Source organism: Mobula birostris, chromosome 4 (genome assembly GCF_030028105.1).
Source record: "Mobula birostris isolate sMobBir1 chromosome 4, sMobBir1.hap1, whole genome shotgun sequence".
NCBI classification, from domain to species: domain Eukaryota; kingdom Metazoa; phylum Chordata; class Chondrichthyes; order Myliobatiformes; family Myliobatidae; genus Mobula; species Mobula birostris.
In genome coordinates this window covers 208,566,223-208,589,661 of record NC_092373.1, presented here as the reverse complement: position 1 = coordinate 208,589,661, position 23,439 = coordinate 208,566,223, and the positions used below count along the sequence as shown (strand labels likewise).

General features: G+C 44.1%; 1 protein-coding gene across 4 annotated transcripts in view; it reads left to right on the top strand.

Annotated features, from left to right (window-relative positions):
- Nucleotides 1–12,541: 12,541 nt before the first annotated feature.
- The window catches only part of rtkna (rhotekin a), a 152,277-nt gene continuing 141,379 nt past the window's right edge, over nucleotides 12,542–23,439 (top strand). For all 4 annotated transcript variants that reach the window (XM_072256862.1, XM_072256861.1, XM_072256864.1 and 1 more), the window contains exons 1-2: nucleotides 12,542–12,890; nucleotides 20,849–21,048. In XM_072256862.1, coding sequence (XP_072112963.1) covers nucleotides 12,819–12,890; nucleotides 20,849–21,048 — 272 coding nt within the window. In that variant the 5' untranslated portion in view covers nucleotides 12,542–12,818. The remainder of the gene's footprint in view (nucleotides 12,891–20,848; nucleotides 21,049–23,439) is intronic.

The following is a 23,439-nucleotide window of genomic DNA, read 5'->3' as shown; positions in this document are numbered from 1 at the left end:
TGGGATCAATAAAGTATGACTACTATGGCTAGGCAGAGGGGGTGGTGTGGCTCTGCTGGTAAAGAATGGCATCAAATCAATAGAAAGATGTGACATAGGATCAGAAGATATTGAATCCTTGTGGGCTGAGTTCAGAAACTTGCAAGGGTAAAAGGACCCTGATGGCAGTTATATACAGGCCTGCCAGCAGTGGCTGGGAGGTGGGCCACAGATTATAACAGGAAATAGAAAAGGCGAGTCAAAAGGGCAATGTTATGGTAATTATGGGAGATTTTAACATGCAGATTGAGTGGCAAAATCAGGCTGAGAATGGATCTCAAGAGAGTGAGTTTGTCGAATGCCTAAGAGATTACTTTTTAGAGCACTTTGTTGTTGAGCCTACTAGGGAATCAGCTATACTGGATTGAATGTTATGTAATGAACTGGAGGCAATTAGAGAGTTTAAGGTAAAAGAACCCTTAGGAACCAGTGATCACAATATGATTGGGTTCAACTTGAAATTTGATAGGGAGAAAGTAAAGTCTGATGTAGCAGTATTTCAGTGGAGTAAGGGAAATTACAGTGGTATGAGAGAGGAGTTGGCTAAAGTAAATTGGAAGGAGCTGCTGGCAGGGATGTCAGCAGAGCAGCAATGGCATGAGTTTCTGGGAAAAATGAGGAAAGTGCAGGACACGTGTATTCCAAAAATGAAGAAATACTCAAATGGTAAAATAGTACAACTGTGGCTGACACGGGACGTCAAAGCTATTGTAAAAGCTAAAGAAAGGGCATACAACAAAGCAAAAATTAGTGGGAAGATAGAGGATTGGGAAGTTTTTAAAAACCTACAGACAGCAACCAAAAAATCATTAGAAGGGAAAAGATGAAATATGAAAGCAAGGTAGCAATTAATATCAAAGTGGATAGTAAAACTTTTTTCAATTATGTTAAAAATAAAAATGAGAGTGGATATAGGACCACTAGAAAATGAGGCAGGAGAAATAATAATGGGGGACAAGGAGATGGATGCTGAACTAAATGAGTATTTTGCATCAGTATTCACTGTGGAAGACACAAGCAGTGTGCCTGATGTTGTAGTGTGTGAAGGAAGAGAAGTGGGTGCAGTTACTGTTACAAGAGAGAAGGTGCTCAAAAAGCTGAAAGACCTAAAGGTACATAAGTCACCTGGACCAGATGAACTGCACTCTAAGGTTCTGAAAGAGGTAGCGTTAGAGATTGGGGTGAAAAATGATTTTTCAAATAATTTCTAATGGAAAATTACTGGAAAATTGCAAATGTTACTCCACTTTTTAAGAAAGGAGGAAGGCAGCAGAAAGGAAAGATGTACTTCAGGGAAAATCCTGCCTGACAAACCTGTTGGAATTCTTTGAGGAGATTACAAGTAGGATAGATAAAGGGGATGCAGTGGATGTTGTATACTTGAACTTTCAGAAGGCCTTTGACAAGGTGCCACACATGAGGCTGCTTACCAAGTTCAGAGCCCATGGTATTACAGGAAAGTTATTAACATGGTTAGAGCATTGGCTGATTGGTAGGAGATGGTCAGTGGGAATAAAAGGATCCTTTTCTAGTTGGTTGCCATGACTCGTGGTGTTCCGCAGGGGTTGGTGTGGGACCACTTCTTGGTGTACCTGGTGTAGATGCATTTCCCTGGGAAACTGGAAGTCTCTCAGACTTTCCACATCCCACACACAGTAGAAAAAACTACCTTTGGAGCCATTCTCACTACACTACTATATGCTAACAGATGAGGCTTGACCAAATAAGAACAGAAAGGGAGACCTTACCAGATACTTTACCTTGCCAAAGTCTAATGAGCCAAAACCTCTTTGCAGCCACCAGGAGTGAGGGGACAAATTCGATGTACTTCACCAGGGGCAGTGTGGCACTGCATCCAGAACTGAGACAATGCTGCCCTCTCTGTGTTTGCTCAAGTGAAGACAAGCCCTACTGTGATCAACTGATGATTTTGATGGGCTGTGGAGATTTAGGCTATATGCATGTATATCCTGCATTGTTGTGTTTTACTGATCTTCTACATGTCCTTGTTGCGTTATGTATGTGAGGACAGGGCCTCACGCTGTGGTGTTGCAGGTCTGTCAGGGCTGGTCCACTCCACGGGGTGGGGGAGGGGCGGTGGTGTGGCATTGTGTCCAGGCTGCTGACCCTCCTTCCCCACCCCCCCCACCCCCACCAACCTCAGTGTTCGCTCGGTGGGAGACGGCCTCTATTGCGGTTGACTGTGGATTGATTGTTGTATCTGTACAACTACATACCAATTAGATAAAAGCACGCACATGCGAGTTGAAGGGAACTGGTATATTCACACTGCAGAGAGAGCAACAGCAGGAGAGATCAATGCATATAGGTAAGTTATCAGTGCCAAGGGGAGTCATTGCTCTAAAAAAAATAGATCCACACATCACACTTCCTCCCCCTTCAGATTAAAGTAACATAAAACTGTATATGTAACAATACATTCAATTTCCCTTTCACAGATGGTATACAGATAAACATGCTTTCACAATACCAGTCCATTACTAACTTAACAATACTAAAGATTCATTCTTTTGAGTGGCGCTTGGTTTCGTTCAGGATAGCACCTTTGGACCTGTGGAATGGTGTTAGGTTTGGCAGACGTCTTGTCAAACACCATTTTTTGTGTTGCAGGTGTCATATTGCTGTAGGTGACATGATCATCACTGACAGGTAGCTCCGGTGGCTGCCATGTGTCCATCCTGTTGGTAGCAGTTGACTCAGGTGTATTCTTTGTCTGAGGATTCATGATGTCTCCATGTATGATCTCCAACATCCACTGTGTACATCAGTGGTCTAGTTCTTGTAGTTATCCCACCAGTAATCAAGTGCTGGGACTTCCTGTCCAAACTCGAAACTCCTTGCTGCATAACTGTTTATTCTGCACTTCCCTCCATAGGTCTGGTTTCAGGAGGTCTATGCGAGATCTCAGATTCCTGCTCATGAATAGCATTGCAGGTGTTTGATTTGTCGAACCATGAACAGAGCTCTGATACACAAAAAGGAAGTTGTCCACCTTGTGCTTTAGGGAAATGTCCTTCTTGTCCATAGCTTAATGGACTTTTTGAAGGTTTGGGCCAACCTTTTACTGGGTTGTGAAGAGCTGACTTGAAATGTTTGCTGCCATTTTTCTTCAAAAGTAGTCTGAACTCTTCTGATGTGTATTGTAGTCCATTGTCACTCACAATTTGTTTTGGTGAGCCATTTCTGGTAAACAGCTGGGTCACGGTCACAGTTTTCTTCTTCAGTTGTCAACAGTGGAAGATGTGACAAGCTGTCAGCATTGCTGTGTTGCTTGGTACCTTGAACTTTATGTCATCAGAGTGGGCTCCTGGGAAAGGTGCCCAATGTTGCAACCGGGCAGCAGTCATCACTGGAATTCCCTTCCTGGGATTGAAAACAGACACAAGGGGCTGGTGATCTGTCACTAGCATAAACTTTTGTCTGTAAAGGTAGTGGTTGGACCTCTTTATTCCTCATACTGGACTAAGAGCCTCTGATGATCTGTGTGTAGCTGTGTTCTGTGCTCATCAGTGATCTTGAAGCAATCAGGCATTCAGATCCATCTTTCAGAATGTGTGACAAAGTGAACCCAATGCCATTAGGGGACACATTGCACGCCAGTCTGATGGGCAGAGATGGATCACATTCAATGATCAGTTCTTCTGATGCTACTAATCCCTATATTTCATTGAATGCTCTTTCACATCTTTCTGACCATTCCCGCTTTGCTTCTGTCTGCAGCAGTGCATTCAGTGGTTGCATCACTGTAGCAATGGTTTGGGAGAAACCGGTGGTAGTAGTTTACAAAGCCCAAGTATGACCTGAGTTGTGACACGTTTTCTGGTTTGGGTGCCTGTAGCACTGCTTCAATCTTCACTTCCAACTTCTGTAAGCCTTGCTTGTCAATGACGTCCACAATATGAGATTTCATTCTTCAAAACCTCACATCTCTTGTGGTCTCTTACTCATTCAGCCTGATCAGCACCTTATCAAGGTTCTGGAGGTGCTCTTCATCATTCTTGACCATCACAATGATGTCATCAAGGTAACATTGTGTTCCTGGGATACCACGGAGAACTTGGTCCATTGTTCTTTGCCAAATTGCTGGGGCTGATGCAGCGCCAAAGACAAGACAATTATACAGGAACAGTCACTTGTGGGTGTTGATCGTGAGGAAGTTCCTGCTTGACACCTCAATCTCTATTTGCAGATAGGCTTCTGACAAATCAATATTTGGAAACCTCTCCCCACCTGCCAAAGATGCAAATATGTCTTTTATTTGTGGTGGGGCACACCAGTGTATGCAGCACAGGGCTGATGCTCACTTTAAAGTCTCTGCATATGCAAACATCTCTGGCTTTCCCTTTCTTGTTCTCCAGGGCAATGGTTGTGGCCCAATCACTTCACCCAGGCTACGTCCACACTACACCAGATAATTTTGAAAACGCCGGTTTCGAGTAAAAACGACAGGCGTCCACACTAAGAGTTTTTCAAAATATCTTTGTCTACATTAGAACGGATATTTGGGTGAATCTCCTCCTACTGGGCATGCGCAGGACACACAGAAAACAAGCGAAGAGGGAACAGTATGCTTGGTGCACGTTTGTCCAGTTACAGAGTAGAGAAACTTCAAAGGAATTGCTCTTGGCTCTCGCGCAGGAGGACTTAAAACTGGGGAAAAAAAAAACAAATACTGGAGCGTATGGAGGCAACCGACAGGGAGCTCATGGAAAGTATGACGCGGCTGACGACGAACATTGAAAAACTGACTAACTCTGTTGCATTAATAAAGCACCTTGTTAAATGTATAAAACATGTCTGCATCAGTGTTATCTTGTATTTCCATACAATGTTACATTAGGCTGTTACACATCTATTGTCAGAGAAGTACTTGCATAAATAGGTAAACCACCTTCATACAAGCAAGGACAGAAAACAGAGCAAAGTGAGTATACTTATTTATTCAGTAAGCTATGGGTCAGAGTATTTGGTGAGTACATCTCTAATTCTTCTGGCTTCAATCTCGTTGCCGTCTGTTCTGAAATTGTTAGGTTATGTGAAGTGCAGAATCAAATATCGCTGTGATAATTGATAATAGTATCAATTGTTTGGCGACAATAAAGTAGTAATAATAATTATAATAATAATAATAAGAAGAAAACAATGAAATGCCGGGCTGCCACCATCTGTTCCGGCACATCATGACAGCAGTTTTAAAAATCTCCGGTTACCCCATCCGCACTGCAACGGATATTAGGCATTTTCAGATTTATTCACTCTGGAGACCATTTCTGAAAATCTCTGTTTTCGGGGGATGAAAAGGCTGTTTTAGTGTGGACAGAGGGTCAAAACAAAGAGAAAAAGCTTCGTTTTCAAAATTATCTGGCATAGTGTGGACGTAGCCTCAGCCTTGGAGAGAATGCCAGACTCAGAGGTTCAGCATCAACCTTAAGACCATAAGGCACACAAGCAGAATCCGGCCATTCAGCCCATCAACTCTACTGTGTCATCCAATCATGGCTGATCATTTTTTCTCTGCCTCAGCCCCACTTTCGGCCTGCTCCCCATAACCTTTGATGCTGTGTCCAATCAAGAATCTAACAAGGTCTGCCTTAAATTCACCCACTGACCTAGCTTCTGCAGCTAGCTGTGGTAATAAATTCCACAAATTCACCACCATCCAGCCAAAGAAATTTCTCCGCATCTCTTTTTTAAATGGATACCCCTCTATCCTGAGGCTGTGCCCTTCTATCTCAGACTCCCCCATCATGGAAAACATCCTTCCAACATTCTAAGAGTTTCAATGAGATCCACGTTCCCCCCACCACTGCATCCTTCTAAATTCCAGTGAGGACAGACCCAGAGCCATCAAACGTTCCTTGCATGATAACCCTTTCATTCTGAGAATCATCCTTGTAAACCTCCTTTGAACCCTCTCCAATGCCGAGGAGCCCAAAACTGTTCACAATACTCAAGGTGAGGCCTTACCAGAATCTTATAAAGCCTCAGCATCACCTCCCTACTCCTGTATTCTAGAACTCTTGAAATGAATGCTAACATTGCAATTGCCTTAAGGCATATTGGAAATGCCATAACATTTGTTTTAAAACGTCATGCATAAGGCACTGGATACGCTTTATGGAATCTTGGTGTTGCTGCTTCACCCAGTTAAATCCGGCTTTTACACCTTTGAGTTTATCAGTATCTTTCTCGAATACCTTCTCATTAGCATTAAGCAGCTGTGACAGATAGTGCTACCATTTTGGGTTGCAGTTGCTTGTTGATCACACATTGAGACCTTTTACTGTGTGCCAGTCTAGTTGGATTTTTCTCAACTATTCATGTTTGAAAGTTGCTGAACCTCCACTTTTCAATATATAAAGGTCTAACTGCTATGTTTGGCCTCCATGCATCACACTCACTTTCAGTTTGCCTTTGGGAGACACCTTTTCGCTGGTGTAGGTCTTTAGCATCACTGAGGTCTTTTCTAATGGTAGCTTAGTAAACAGTATGTTGTAATCAGCCTCAGAAGTTATAGACAAAGGTGATTCTCTATCCAGCTCCATTTTTAGTTTTACACCAGACACATCTATTGTGAGCCATATGATTTTCTGATCTGCTTCGGTTTGCTATGTACAGCAGGTGTAGGATGACAGCTCACCTTTGTCAGGCTCTGTTCTGTCTGATTCTATTTCATATTCAGTCACTTTAGACATTTGTTTAGTTTTGTGTTTGAAACTTTTCACTCTGTATGGTTACTCCTCCCCCTTAGTCTGTTACACTTTCTGCGAATATGTTCTTTGAATCAACAGTCATTTGCAAAATAGGAGGTTTTTCCAGATTGATAATATTTTTGGTTTTTTGCAGCATTCAGAGACATTTTGTGCATTTCACATTCTAAACTCTCTTTCTGTAGTTCTGCTGCATCCTTTGCTGCAGTCTGCAACAATATTGCAATGGTCAATGTCCATTCTAAGGTTAGGTCTCTTTCTGACGGTAGCCTCTCTTTAGTGCTTTGACTATGCATACCACAAACAAGCCTGTCCCTTAATTCATCAGAAAGTCAATCTCTAAAGTCACAGTATTGGGAAAGCGTGCACAGTTCTGCAATATATTCTGAAATGCTTTCATCCTTTGACTGGTTCCTTTTGTAAAATCTAAATCTCTCAGCTATTACTAGTGATTTAGGGCTCAAGTGATTTTGTAAAGTTGGAACAATCTTGCTTACTGGCTTTTTAATTCTTTCCTCTCTAAAGTCTGTTGTCCCGTAACTGTTGGTGCAGATAGCGATATTCGCTGAATTTCAGGTTCCTATTGGTTGCCAATTTGTTGCGTCTGTGCAATTATATATCAATTAAATAAAAGCAGTCACGGGGAGGTGAGGTTAACTGGTGTATTCACATTGCGGAGAGAGTGAGAGAAAGATCAATGCACATGAGTAGACAACAGATCAATGTGTATAGGTAAGTTATCAGTCCATAGGTAATGCTAAGGGAGTCACCGGTCAAAAAGAAATAGATCTATACTTTACATCGATGGTGCAAGTTTTGGGACTCGTTTATTGCATGACTGTGATACCATTTGTGCCAGCTAACTTTGTGTGTGCTTTGTGCAGCTGCTGTTAATATGTTCTGCATCTTGACCCCAGATTAATGCTGTTTCATTTGGCTGTATTCATGAGTATTCATGTACGGTTGAATGACAATTAAACTTGAATGAATCTCTGCTTTAAATATATGCAATGACTTGTCCTCCAAAGCCGTCTGCAGCAACGAATTCCACAGATTCACCAGCCTCTGGCTAATAAATTCCTTCTATTAAGGGACACCCTTCTATTCTGAGGCCGTACCATTTGGCCCTAGACTTCCCCACTAGAGGAAACATCCTCTCCACTTCCACTCTATCCAGGCCTTTCAGTATTCGATAGGTTTCAATGAGATTTCCCCTGCCCCCATCGATATTCTTTTAAACTCAGGTGAGTACAGAGTCAGAGCCATCAAATGCTCCTCATATGTTAACCTGTTCATTCCTGGATCATTCTTATAAACCTTCTCTGGACCTCTAGTTAATCTAGAGAAAAGTGTGAGGTATGCATTTTGGATCGTCTTATCCTCACCAGACATGTATAGTAAATAACAGAGATCTTGGAGTGCAAGTTCATGGCTCTTTAAAAAAAAATAGCTACAGAGGTGGGGAGAGTAGTGAAGAAGGTATTTTGCTTGCTTTCTTTTATCAGCAACAGTACTGGACATAAGTGTTGGGATATCATGTTGCAGATGTACAAGACATTGGTTAGGATGTACATGAAACATCACTGACTGCCCTGGTCACCACACTACAGGGAGGCTGTGGTAGTGCCAGAAAAAATGCCAAGGAGTTTCACCAGGATGTTGTCTGGCTTTAGTTACAAGGAGAGATTGGATATGCAGAGAGCTCAGGAGACTGAGGGGTAAGCTTGTGTAAAATTATGAATGATATCAATATCATGGTTTTCTCTCCAGGGTAGGAAAGTCTAAAATGTGAGTACATTCTGTTGTTGTTTTCCTTTTATACCCTCTCAACATACTTTTGGAATGATTTATCTGTATGGCACGCAAAACCAAACATTTTGCTGTATCTTATGATACAATCAGTGGTCACTTTATAACAGACACCTATACAACTGCTGGTTAATGCAAATATCTAATCAGACAATCATGTAGTTGCAACTCAATACATAAGAGGATGCAGAAATGGTCAAGAGGTTCGGTTGCAGTTCAAACCAAACATCAGAATGGAGAAGAAATGTAATCTGTAACGTTGATAGTGGAATGACTCTTGGTGCCAAATGGAGTAGTTTGAGTATTTCAGAAACTGTTGGTCTGCTGATTTCTTTCTTGATTTCATTTAGAGATACTGTGGTGAACAGGCCCTTCTGGCTCTTCAAACCCTGCGGCCAGCGACCCAACGATTTAACACCATCGACCATAAGATATAGGAGAAGTAGGCCATTCGGCCTATTGAGTCTGCTCGGGCATTCAATCATGGGCTGATCCAATTCTTCCAGTCATCCCCACTCCCCTGCCTTCTCCACATATCTTTTGATGCCCTGGCTAACTAAGAACCTATCTATCTCTGCCTTAAATGCACCCAATGACTTGTTGCTCATGGCAACAAATTCCACAGATTTACCAAACTCTGACTAAAGTAATTACTGTGCATCTGTTTTAAATGAACTTCCTTCAATCCTGAAGTTGTGCCCTCTTGTCCTAGACTCCCCTACCATCGAAAATAACTTTGCCATACCTAATCTGTTCAAGCCTTTTAATATTTGGAATTTTTCTATGAGATTCCCCCTAATTCTCCTGAACTCCAGGGAATACAGTCCAAGAGCTCAAACAATAATGAGGTGGCCTATAGGGAAGAAGTCATCTCTCTGACACAGTGGTATCAAGAAAAGAATCTCTCCCTCAACGTTGCAAAAACAAAGGAACTGGTGGTGAATTACAGGAGGAATGGAGACAGGCTAACCTCATTGACATCAATGGATCTGGGGTTGAGAGAGTAAACAGCTTTAAGTTCCTCAGCATCCATATCACCGAGGACCTCACGTGGTCTGTACACTCCAATTCTGTGGTGAAAAAGGCACAACAGCACCTCTTTCACCTCAGATGGTTGAGGAAGTTTGGTATGGGCCCCCAAATCCTAAGAACTTTCTACAGGGGCACAATTAAGAGCATCCTGACTGACTGCATCACTGCCTGGTATGGGAACTGTGCCTCCCTTAACCACAGGACTCTGCAGAGCGTGATGTGGACAGCCCAGCACATCTGTAGTTGTGAACTTCTCATGATTCAGGACATTTACAAAGGCAGGTGTGTAAAAAGGCCCATAGGATCATTGGGGACCCGAGTTACCCCAACCACAATCTATTCCAGCTGCTACCATCCGGGAGACGGTATCGCAGCATAAAAGCCAGGACCAACAGGCTCTGGGACAGCTTCTTCCACCAGGCCATCAGACTGATGAACTGACGCTGATTTGAGTGTACTCTATATTACATTGACTGTTCTATTTATTATAAATTACATTACACATTTAGATGAAGATGTAATGTAAAGATTTTTACTCCTCATGTATGTGAAGAATGTAAGAAAGTCAATTCAATGCTGTCAGACTTTCCTCATACAGTAACCCTTTCATTCCTGGAATCATTCTCATGAATCTTCTCTGAACCCTCTCCAATGTCAGTACATCCCTTCTGAAATAAGGAGCCCAAAACTGTACACAATACTCCAAGTGTGGTCTCACAAGAGCCTTATAGAGCCTCAACATCACATCCCTGCTCTTATATTCTATACCTCTAGAAATGAATGCCAACATTGCCTTCACCTTCTTCACCAATTCAACCTGGAGGTTAACCTATAATCATAGTCGTAGTCATACTTTATTGATCCCAGGGGAAATTGATTTTCGTTACAGTTGCACCATAACTAATTGAGTAGTAATAAAACCATAAATAATTAAATAGTAATATGTAAATTATGCCAGGAAGTAAGTCCAAGACCAGCCTATTGGCTCAGGGTGTCTGACCCTCCAAGGAAGGAGTTGTAAAGTTTGATGGCCACAGGCAGGAATGACTTCCTATGACGCTCTGTGTTGCATCTCGGTGGAATGAGTCTCTGGCTGAATGTACTCCTGTGCCCAACCAGTACATTATGTAGTGGATGGGAGACATTGTCCAAGATGGCATGCAACTTGGACAGCATCCTCTTTTCAGACACCACCGTCAGAGAGTCCAGTTCCATCCCCACAACATCACTGGCCTTACGAATGAGTTTGTTGATTCTGTTGGTGTCTGCTACCCTCAGCCTGCTGCCCCAGCACACAACAGCAAACATGATAGCACTGGCCACCACAGACTCGTAGAACATCCTCAGCATCGTCCGACAGATGTTAAAGGACCGCAGTCTCCTCAGGAAATAGAGACTGCTCTGAACCTTCTTGTAGACAGCCTCAGTGTTCTTTGACCAGTCCAGTTTATTGTCAATTCGTATCCCCAGGTATTTGTAATCCTCCACCATGTCCACACTGACCCCCTGGATGGAAACAGGGGTCACCGGTACCTTAGCTCTCCTCAGGTCTACCACCAGCTCCTTAGTCTTTTTCACATTAAGCTGCAGATAATTCTGCTCACACCATGTGACAAAGTTTCCTACCGTAGCCCTGTACTCAGCCTCATCTCCCTTGCTGATGCATCCAACTATGGCAGAGTCATCAGAAAACTTCTGAAGATGACAAGACTCTGTGCAGTAGTTGAAGTCCAAGGTGTAAATGGTGAAGAGAAAGGGAGACAAGACAGTCTCCTGTGGAGCCTTAGGGTATCCTGCACAAGGAATCCCAAGTCCCTTTGCATCCCTGCATTCTGAATTTTCTCCTCATCTAAATAATAGTCTGCCTGTTTATTTTTTCCATCAAAGTGCATGACGATACACTTTCCATTGTATTTCATTTTCCACTTATTTGCCCATTCCCCTAAACTATCTAAATCTCTCTGCAGGGTCTCTGTTTCCTCAACTCTACCCGCTGCTCCACCTATCTCTGTATCTTCGGCAAATTTAGCCGCAAATCCATTCATCCCATAGTCCAAATCATTGACCTACATCGTAAAAAGCAGCGGTCCCAACACCGACCCCTGTGGAACTCCACTGGTAACCAGCAGCCAGCCAGAATAGGATCCCTTTTACCCTAGCCTAATCACCGGATAATTTACAATGACCAATTACCCGACTAACTGGTTCTCTTTGGACTTTTGGAGGAAACGAAGGACCCAGAGGAAGTCCACATGTTCATGGGGAGAATGTACAAACACCTCACAGATGACGTTGGGATTGAACTTGAACTCCCAACTCTGATGTCTGGGGCTGTCATAATGCTACTCTGTGGCCATCGAAGCTTCAGGCCAATATCCTTGATCAGGACTGGTGGTAAAGGGTGCTAGTGATGGGTCTCAGCCTGAAATACCAACTGTTTAATCATTTCCATTGATGCTGTCTGACCTGCTGATTTCCTCCAGGAGTCTGTGTGTTGTTGTGGATTTTCAAAATCTGCAGAATCTCGTGTTTATCCTGATGGTCTCAGCTGAAATGTTGACTGTTTATTCATTTCCACAGAGGCTGCCTGACCTGATATTTCCTCCAGCATCTTGTGTGTGTTGCTGTGCATTTCCAGCGCCTTGTGTTCAGCAGCAGACCACCCCTGTATCTAATAAAGTGGCACTGAGCGTAGGTTTGAGTTGAGGGAAAAACTAGGCGGCAAGTTCTTACAGTAACAGCTTTTCAAAGGCATTTGCTCAGCTGACAGACGAGAAAGGCAAAACGCAAGCAAATGGTTAGCATTGACGAGTGGGGCCGAGGGGCCTGGTTTTGTGTGGAGTTGCTCTGCATCTGCGGAGGTAGGGTTAACAGACGCCAAGGACGGTCTTCCAGCCGAACTGTTGCTTAGTTGCCCGAGTTGTGCAGGATGATACTGCCGCTCCTGCCGCAGTGAATGGCGCTAGTGTGTCTGCAGAGTGAGAGGCTGCATTCACACAGCCGCTTCCTGTGGGCGAAGAATGCGCAGCTGGTAGCGAATGAATGCTTGTGGGAGGCGCAGGCTGGGGCTGTGCGGGGCCAGGCGGGGCTGACACCGCGGCTGGACCGAGATTCGGACCCGCTCAGTGCCTCGCGGGGCCGCGTCCGGAGACGGGACAGACCGTGGCCATGTCTCGCACAGCTGGGTGCGAGGAGTAAGCGGCAGGAATGGACGAAACCATCCGGATCATGGAGGACCTCAACCTGCTCTACATCCGCCAGATGGCCGAGAGTCTGCAGGTACCGGGGGGCGTCGAGTTTGGGCGAACGGGAACTGCTTATTGGAGTCTCAAGCCAACTCCGCAGAAATCTGAACTCGCATGTTCAGGGGCGGCGCTGAGGGAGCGTCGGGGGAGGGGCGGGGAGCGGAGCTGAGGGAGCGTCGGGGGGAGGGGCGGGGAGCGGAGCTGAGGGAGCGTCGGGGGGAGGGGCGGGGAGCGGAGATGAGGGAGCGTCAGGGGGAGGGGCGGGGAGCGGCGCTGAGGAAGCGTCGGGGGAGGGGCGGGGAGCAGCGCTGAGGGAGCGTCCTTCTTGACTAAAGTCCCTCAGTTTGCGCTATACCTAAGTTACAACTGATACAAAACTTGGTGTTCGTGAGAATCTTCAGAGCTTCAAGGGACGTGGACAAACTAAGTAAATGGGCGAAGATGTGCAGATGGAATTGAATTTGAATTGGGTAATCCACATCACGGGCCTAATGTAAGCAGAAAAGGTCTGGTGTAGACACATGACCCTACAGATACTGGGACCTGGAGTAGCAGACAATCTTTCTGAAGAACTCAATCTGTCGCATTTTGGTTTGAGTGAACAGTGTGATGGAGGTGGTGAGCAAGGTGGGCTGGAAGAGTACATCACTGTAGATTCCGTGACTGCAATTTGGTTAAAATATGATGTTTTAAAGATGTTTAAATGATTTTTAATGATAAACTTGCAGGGAAATGCAGAGTGGCTGAATGTTTGCAGATGAGGAAAAAACTGATGTAGTTGTGGATGGTAAGGAAAGTTGTTGAAGAATTCAATAGGATCTGGATCAGAATGAAATATGGGCAGACAATGTCTGGCCGTAGCTGATGTGAGGAAGACCCGAGCCAGGGTCAACCTGTGTAAAGCCGCAGGGTCTGATAACGTGCCTGGTCACATGCTGAGGGATTGTGCAGCCCACTTAACAGAGATTCCAACAAACATCTGTAACATCTCTCTGAAACAGCCCATTGTCCCTCAGACTTTTATAAAGAGCCTATGGACTCTATAGATTACAGAGGAGGATACGTGTGCTACCCCGAGGCAAATCAGGGTGGATAAATCCCCAGGGCCTGACAAGGTGTTCCCTTGGACCTGACGAGAGGTAAGTGTAAAAACTTTGGAGTCCTAGCCAGGATATATAAATCATCCTTAGATACAGGAGAGGTACCAGAGGATTGGAGGTTAGCCAATGTTGTGTTGTTTAAGAAAGTCTCTAAACTTATATCAGAAAATTATAGGCTGTTGAGTCTGACATCAGATGTGGGAAAGTTATTGGAAGGTATTCTAAGGAACCGGATATACAAGATATTTGGATGGACATGGACTGATTGAGGTTAGTCCATATAACCATATAACAATTACAGCATGGAAACAGACCATCTCGACCCTTCTAGTCCATGCTGAACGCTACTCTCACCTAATCCTACCGACCTGCACTCAGCTCATAACCCTCCATTCCTTTCCTGTCCATATAGCTATCCAATTTTACTTTAAATGACAATATTGAACCTGCCTCTACCACTTCTGCTGGAAGCTCGTTCCACACAGCTACCACTCTCTGAGTAAAGAAGTTCCCTCTTGTGTTAGCCCTAAACTTTTGCCCCCAACTCTCAACTCATGTCCACTTGTTTGAATCTCCCCCACTCTCAATGGAAAAAGCCTATCCTCGTCAACTCTATCTATCCCCCTCATAATTTTAAATACCTCTATTAAGTCGCCCCTCAACCTTCTACGCTCCAAAGAATAAAGGCCCAACTTGTTCAACCTTTCTCTGTAACTTAGGTGTTGAAATCCAGGTAACATTCTAGTAAATCTCTGTACCCTCTCTATTTTGTTGACATCTTTCCTATAATTGGGTGACCAGAACTGTACACAAAACTCCAAATTTGGCCTTACCAATACCTTGTACAATTTTAACATGACATCCCAACTCCTATACTCAATGCTCTGATTTATAAAGGCCAGCATACCAAAAGCTTTCTTCACCACCCTATCCACGTGAGATCCACCTTCAGGGAACTACTGCATTCTTCAATGCCCTACCATTTACCATGTATGGCCTATTTTGATTAGTCCTACCAAAATGTAGCACCTCACATTTATCAGCATTAAACTCCATCTGCCATCTTTCAGCCCACTCTTCTAACTGACCTCAATGTCTCTGCAAACTTTGAAAACCTACTTCATTATCCACAACACCACCTATCTTAGTATCATCTGCATACTTACTAATCCAATTTACCACCCCATCATCCAGATCATTAATGTATATGACAAACAACATTAGACCCAGTACAGATCCCTGAGGCACATAACTAGTCACAGGCCTCCAATCTGACAAACAGTTATCCATCGCTACTCTCTGGCATCTCCCATCCAGCCACTGCTGAATCCATTTTACTACTTCAATATTAATACCTAACGATCGAACCTTCCTAACTAACCTTACGTGTGGAACCTTGTCAAAGGCCTTACTGAAGTCCATATAGACAACATCCACTGCTTTACCCTCATCAACTTTCCTAGTAACCTCTTCAAAAAATTCAATTATATTTGTCAAACAAGACCTTCCACACACAAATCCATGTTGACTTCCTAATCAGACCCTATCTATCTAGGTAATTATATATACCATCTCTAAGAATACTTTCCATCAATTTACCCACCACTGACGTCAAACTCACAGGCTGATAATTGCTAGGTTTGCTCTTAGAACCCCTTTTAAACAATGGAACCACATGAGCAATACTCCAATCCTCCGGCACCATCCCCGTTTCTAATGACATTTGAAATATTTCTGTCAGAGCCCCTGCTGTTTCCACACTAACTTCCCTCAAGGTCCTAGGGAATATCCTGTCAGGACCCAGAGACTTATCCACTTTTATATTCCTTAAAAGCGCCAGTAGTTCTTCTTCTTTAATCATCATAGTTTCCAAAACTTCCCTACTTGTTTCCCTCACCTTACACAATTCAATATCCTTCTCCTTAGTGAATACCGAAGAAAGGAAATTGTTCAAAATCTCCCGCATCTCCTTTGGTTCCACACATAGCCGCCCACTCTGATTCTCTAAGGGACCAATTTTATCCCTCACTATCCCCGTTTGCTATTAATATAACTGCAGAGGCCCTTTGGATTTATTTTCACCTTACTTGCCAAAGCAACCTCGTATCTTCTTTTAGCTTTTCTAATTTCTTTCTTAAGGTTCTTTTTACATTCTTTATATTCCTCAAGCATCTCATTTACTCCATGCTGCCTATATTTGTTGTAGATATCTCTCTTTTTCCAAGCCAAGTTTCCAATATCCCTTGAAAACGATGGCTCTCTCAAACTTTTAACCTTTCCTTTCACCCTAACAGGAACATAAAGATTCTGCACCCTCAAAATTTCACCTTTAAATGACCTCCATTTCTCTATTACGTCTTTCCCATAAAACAATTTGTCCCAATCCACTCCTTCTAAATCCTTTCGCATCTCCTCAAAGTTAGCCTTTCTCCAATCAAAAATCTCAACCCTGGGTCCAGTCCTATCCTTCTCCATAATTATATTGAAACTAATGTCATTGTGATCACTGGAACCGAAGTGCTCCGCAACACATACCTGTGTCACCTGACCTATCTCATTCCCTAACAGGAGATCCAACACTGCCCCTTCTTTAGTTGGTACCTTTATGCATTGCTGCAAAAAACTATCCTGCACACATTTTACAAACTCCAAACCATCCAGCCCTTTTACAGAATGGGCTTCCCAGTCAATGTGTGGAAACTTAAAATCTCCCACAATCACAACCTTGTGCTTACTACAGATATCTGCTATCTCCTTATAAATTTGCTCATCCACTTCTTGCTCCCCATTAGGTGGTCTGTAATACACCCCTATAAGTGTTACTACACCTTTCCCATTCCTCAATTCCACCCAAATAGCCTCCCTAGTCGAGCCCTCTAATCTATCCTGCCGGAGCACTGCTGTAATATTTTCTCTGACAAGCAGTGCAACACCTCCCCCTCTTGTCCCTCCGATTCTATCACATCTTAAACAATTAAATCCAGGAATATTTAGTTGCCAATCACATCTCTCCTGTAACCATGTTTCACCAATAGCTACAACATCATACTTCTAGGTATCAATCCATGCTCTAAGCTCATCCACCTTTATTATAATGTTCCTAGCATTAAAATAAATGCATTTAAGAAAATTTTCACCTCTTACTCTATGTTTATCACTAATGGTGCAAACAACTTTACTATTTTCTTTTTGTTCTTTCTCCCGTACATCTGTTCCTACACTTTGGTCCACCCCCCCCCGCCCATCCCCTTGCATCTAGTTTAAATCCACTGGAGCCTCTCTAGCAAACCTACCTGCAAGAATATTTGACCCCCTCCAGTTCAGATGTAAACTGTCCCACCAGAACAGGTCCCACCTTCCCTGGAAAACTGCCCAATTATCTGTAAATCTGAAGCCCTCCCTCCTGCACCATGTCTTCAGCCACGTGTTGATCTGTGCTATCTTACTATTTCTAAACCCGCCTGCATGTGGCACTGGTAGCAATCCTGAGATTGTTATCCTGGAGGTCTTGTCCTTCAACTTGGCGCTTAACTCCCTAAACTCACCTTTCAGGACCTCCTCACTCTTCCTACCCACGTCATTAGTCCCTACATGGACCACGATATCCGGATGCTCACCCTCCCTCTTCAGAATAGTTGAGCTCATGTAATAGCCAGCATGGCTTTGTGTATGGTAAGTCGTGTCTAACTAATCTTGGAGTTTTTCGAGGAAGTTACCAGGAAAGTGGATGAAGGCAAGGCAGTGGATGTTGTCTACATGAACTTTCACAAGACATTTGACATTTGACATGGGAGGTTGGTCAGGAAGGTTCATTCACTCAGTATTCAGGATGAGGTAGTAAATTGGATTAGACATTGGTTTTGTGGGAGAAGCCAGAGAGTGGTAAAAGATGTTAGCCTCTCTGACTGGAGATCTGTGACTAGTGCCGTGCTGCAGGGATCGGTGCTGGGTCCATTATTGTTTGTCATCTATAGTAACAATGTGGATGATAATGTGGTTAACCAAGATTGGGGGTGTAGTGGACAGTGAGGAAGGCTATTATGGCTGGCAGAGGGATCTGGATCAGCTGGAAAAATGGGCTGAAAAATAGAAGATGGAGTTTAACACAGACAAGTGCAAGGTTTTGAACGTCAGCAGGACCAACCAGGGTAGGTCTCACACAGTGAATGGTAGGGCACTGAAGAGTGTGGTAGAACAAAGGGATCTGGGAATACAGGTCCATAATTTATTGAAAGTGGCATCACAGGTAGATGGGTTCATAAAGAAAGGTCTTGGTGTTTTGGCTGTCATAAATCAATGTTTTGAGTACAGGGGATGGGATGTTATGTTGAAATTGTATAAGATGTTGGTGAGGCCTAATTTTGGAGTATTGTGTGAAGTTTTGGTCACCTACGTACAGGAAAGATGTAAACAAGGTTGAAAAAGTACAGTGAAAATATATAACGATATTGTCGAGTCTGGAGGACTTGAGTTGTAAGGAAAGGTTGAATAGATTAGGACTGTATTCCCTAGAACATAGAAGATTGAGAGGAGATTTGATAATCGTATACAAAATTCTGAGGGGTATGGATAGGGTAAATGCAGGCTTTTTTCACTGAGGTTGGGTACAATTACAACCAGAGGTCATGGGCTAAGGGTGAAAAGTGAAATGTCTGAGGGGAAACTTCTTCAGTGAGAAGCTGGTGAGAGTGTGGAACAAGCTGCCAGCACAAGTGGTGCATGCAAGCTCGATTTTAATGTTCAGATAAGTTTGGATAGGTACATAGATGTTAGGGATATGGAGGGCTATGCTGCTGGTGCAGGTCGTTCGGAGTAGACAGCTTAAATGATTTGGCACAGACTAGATGGGCTGAAGGGCCTGTTTCTGAGCGGTATTTTTCTATGACTTACTATGTTTACTTGTGTTGAGTTTGATGATTGGTACTACATTTTGCAGCTTGGTCCTGAGGAATCCGTTTGTTTGGCTTTATTCATGAACTTGAACTTGACCTCTTCAGTCGAGGAAGCACAGCAGCATCTCCACTTTCTGAGGAGACTGAGGTGAATGAAGCTCCCCACCCCCATTCCAATCAATTCTTGGAGGAGCATCATTGAAAATTTCGTGACCAGCTGCATCACCGTCTGATATAAGATCTGCAAGGCCCTACAAAGGATTGTGAAGACTCATAGAAAACATAGAAAACCTACAGCACAATACAGGCCCTTCGGCCCACAAAGTTGTGCCGAACATGTCCCGAAATTACCTAGGCTTACCCATAACCCTCTATTTTTCTAAGCTCCCTGTACCTAACCAAAAGTCTCTTAAAAGACCCTATCGTATCCGCCTCCACCACCGTTGCCAGCAGCCCATTCTGCACACTCACCACTCTCTGTGTAAAAAAAACTCAACCCCAACATCTCCTCTGTATGTACTCCCCAGCACCTTAAACCTGTGTCCTCTTGTGGCAACCATTTCAGCCCTGGGAAAAAGCCTCGGACTATCCACATGATCAATGCCTCTCATCATCTTATACATCTCTATCAGGTCACCTCTCATCCTCCGTCTCTCCAAAGAGAAATGGCCGATTTCACTCAACCTGTTTTCATAAGGCATGCTCCCCAATCCAGGCAACATCCTTGTAAATCTGAGAGGATTATCAGGATCCCTGTTCCACCCATCAGAGATCTTACCAGGAGCATTGCATATGCAGGGCCCTTAGCATTGTCAATAATCTCTCCCATCTGTCCAGCAATTTCTTTGACCCTGTACCATCAGGCAGGAGGTATCGTAGCATTAGAACAAGGACTGTTTGGATAGGAAGCAGGCCCTTACTCCAGGCTGAAAGATGACCAAGTTCCCTGCCATCATCCAGTTCCCACTGCATATGGAACGTTATACTGTCCTACTGACTGTGTTCATCGGAGGATCCGAGCTGGAGAGGGTCAGTAACTTTAAATTCCTGGGTGTCATTATCTCAGCGGATCTGTCCGGGCCCAGAAAATCTGATAAAAACTAGTAGACTTGGCCCAGTACATGATGTCTGAAAACTCCCCCGACCATTGAGCATGTCTACATGAAACATTGCTGTAGAAAAGCAGCATCCATCATTAAAGATCCTCACCACCCAGGTCATGATCTTTTCTCACGGCTGCCATCAGGTAGAAGGTACAGGTGCCTCAGGACTCACACCACCAGGTTCAAGAACAGTTACTACCCCTCAACCGTCAGGCTCCTGAATACACTCCATCTATTTCTGGTGTTCCCGCAGTGGATAGTCTCACTTCAGGGACTCTTGATCTTCTTATTTCTTGCTCTTTCATTTCATGTTATATCTTACTCCTTTTTTATTGCTATTTATTTATATTTATAATTGCATTTTCACAGTTTGTTCATTGATCCTGTTTACTGTTAATGTTCTATAGATTTGATATGTCTGCCCACAGGTAAAAGAATCTCGGGGTTGTGAGTGGTGACATGTATATACTCTGATAATACATTTTACTTCGAGCTTTGTATGTCTATTTACTCTCTTATATGCTGTGTAAGACAGTATACTGTTTCCTTTTTAACTTGTGATTAAATGCACCTTATTACTGTAGTAGTATTGCTTTGTGTTGGGCGTGAGCTATACAATATGTACTGTTACATACCAGGAGGAAGGTTGTTTCACTTGGTGGTATACGTGTATTGAGTTGAAATGACAATGAACTTGAACTTGAAGTTAATCTGGACAAATGTGAGGTGTTGCACTTTGGGAGGCATAACGTTAGGGGAAAATAGACAGTCAGTGGAGTACTGAGGGGTGACAGAAAGTGGTGTAAGTGGGTGGCTGGAGCAAAGCCTCATCATTGCAGGGCAAAAGGAGAGAAAGGGGGGAAGTGGGTAAGCTGCTCATTGCTTCGTGCTTTCTAGGACTCTGATTTCCAGAAGAAGATTGACTACGAAATCCGAATGCGGGACGGGGCCTGCAAGCTCCTTGCAGCGTGTACGCAGAAGGACCAAACGCTGGAAGCAGCCAAGAGCCTGATGGTCTGCAACGCACGCATCACGTCCTACATGTCCCAGGTGCAGAGGATGAAGGAAGCTCAGGTGATGCAGCGGCGCGTAAGGCGGTAAGCAGCAATGCCAGAGGTATTACTGTCAGAGGGGAGATGGGGAAAGGTCGGGTATACTTGGGGACGATGGAAACGATGATGCATGAAGGGAAAACATACAACAGTACGGCACAATACAGGTCCTTTGGCATATGATGCTGTACTGACCTATGTGAACCTACCACACCGTCAATTTTACGCAACTTCATTTTCCTACATTTGTATGCCCATCTAAGAGTTTCTAAAATGTCCCTGTGGTATCAGTCTCTGCCATCATTCCTGCCAGTGAGTTCAAGGCATCCACTTCTCTCCACCTACCAGTGACATCTCTGCTCAACTTTCCCCCACTCACCTTAAACTGATGTCATAAGACCATCAGACATAGGAGCAGGATTAGCCCATCGAGTCTGCTCCACCATTACGTCGTGGCTAATCGCAGATCCACTCAACCCCATACTAATGCCTTTCACCATATCCTTCGATGCCACGACTGATCAGGAAACGATCAACTTCTACCTTAAATATACCCATCGACTTTGCATCTGCTGCAGTCTGTGGCAGAGCATTCCACAGATCTACCACTCTTTGGCTAAAAAAATTTCTTCTTTCCTCTGTTCAAAAGGGTCGGCCCTCAATTTTGAGGCTGTGCCCTCCAGTGCTGGATACCCCCACAACAGGAAACATCCTCTCCACATCCACCTTCTTGAACATAGAATAGTACAGCACAGTACAGGCCCTTCAGCCCACAATTTTGTGCCGACCCCCAAACCCTGCCTCCCATATAAGACCCCACCTTAAATTTCTCCCTATACCTGTCTAGTAGTCTCTTAAACTTCACTAGTGTATCTGCCTCCACCACTGACTCAGGCAGTGCATTCCACGCACCAACCACTCTCCGAGTAAAAAACCTTCCTCTAATATCCCCCTTGAACTTCCCACCCCTTACCTTAAAGCCATGTCCTCTTGTATTGAGCAGTGGTGCCCTGGGAAAGAGGCACTGGCTATCTATTCCTCTTAATATCTTGTACACCTCTATCATGTCTCCTCTTATCCTCCTTCTCTTCAAAGAGTAAAGCCCTAGCTCCCTTAATCTCTGATCATAATGCATACTCTCTAAACCAGGCAGCATCCTGGTAAATCTCCTCTGTACCCTTTCCGATGCTTCCACATCCTTCCTATAGTGAGGCGAACAGAACTGGACATAGTACTCCAAGTGTGGCCTAACCAGAGTTTTATAGAGCTGCATCATTACCTCGCGACTCTTAAACTCTACCCCTCAATTTATGAAAGCTGACACCTCATAAGCTTTCTTAACTACCTTATCTACCTGTGAGGCAACTTTCAGGGATCTGTGGACATGTACCCCCAGATCCCTCTGCTCCTCCACACTACCAAGTATCCTGCCATTTGCTTTGTACTCTGCCTTGGAGTTTGTCCTTCCAAAGTGTACCACCTCACGCTTCTCCGGGTTGAACTCCATCTGCCACTTCTCAGCCCACTTCTGCATCCTATCAATGTCTCTCTGCAATGTTTGACAATCCTCTACACTATCCACAACACCACCAACCTTTGTGTCGTCTGCAAACTTGCCAACCCACCCTTCTACCCCCACGTCCAGGTCATTAATAAAAATCACGAAAAGTAGAGGTCCCAGAACAGATCCTTGTGGGACACCACTAGTCACAATCCTCCAATCTGAATGTACTCCCTCCACCACGACCCTCTGCATTCTGCAGGGAAGCCAATTCTGAATCCACCTGGCCAAACTTCCCTGGATCCCATGCCTTCTGACTTTCTGAATAAGCCTACCATGTGGAACCTTGTCAGATGCCTTACTAAAATCCATATAAATCACATCCACTGCACTACCCTCATCTATATGCCTGGTCTCCTCCTCAAAGAACTCTATCAGGCTTGTTAGACACGATCTGCCCTTCACAAAGCCATGCTGACTGTCCCTGATCAGACCATGATTCTCTAAATGCCCATAGATCCTATCTCTAAGAATCTTTTCCAACAGCTTTCCCACCACAGACGTCAGGCTCACTGGTCTATAATCACCTGGACTATCCCTACTACCTTTTTTGAACAAGGGGAAAACATTTGCCTCCCTCCAATCCTCCGGTACCATTCCTGTGGACAACGAGGACATAAAGATCCTAGCCAGAGGCTCAGCAATCTCATCCCTCACCTCGTGGAGCAGCCTGGGGAATATTCTGTCAGGCCCCGGGGACTTATCCGTCCTAATGTATTTTAACAACTCCAACACCTCCTCTCTCTTAATATCACCATGCTCCAGAACATCAACCTCACTCATATTGTCCTCACCATCATCAAGTTCCCTATTGGTGAATTCCGAAGAGAAGTATAAAGAAGGTGGGGGAGGGTGGGAAGGAGAAGGCTGGTAGG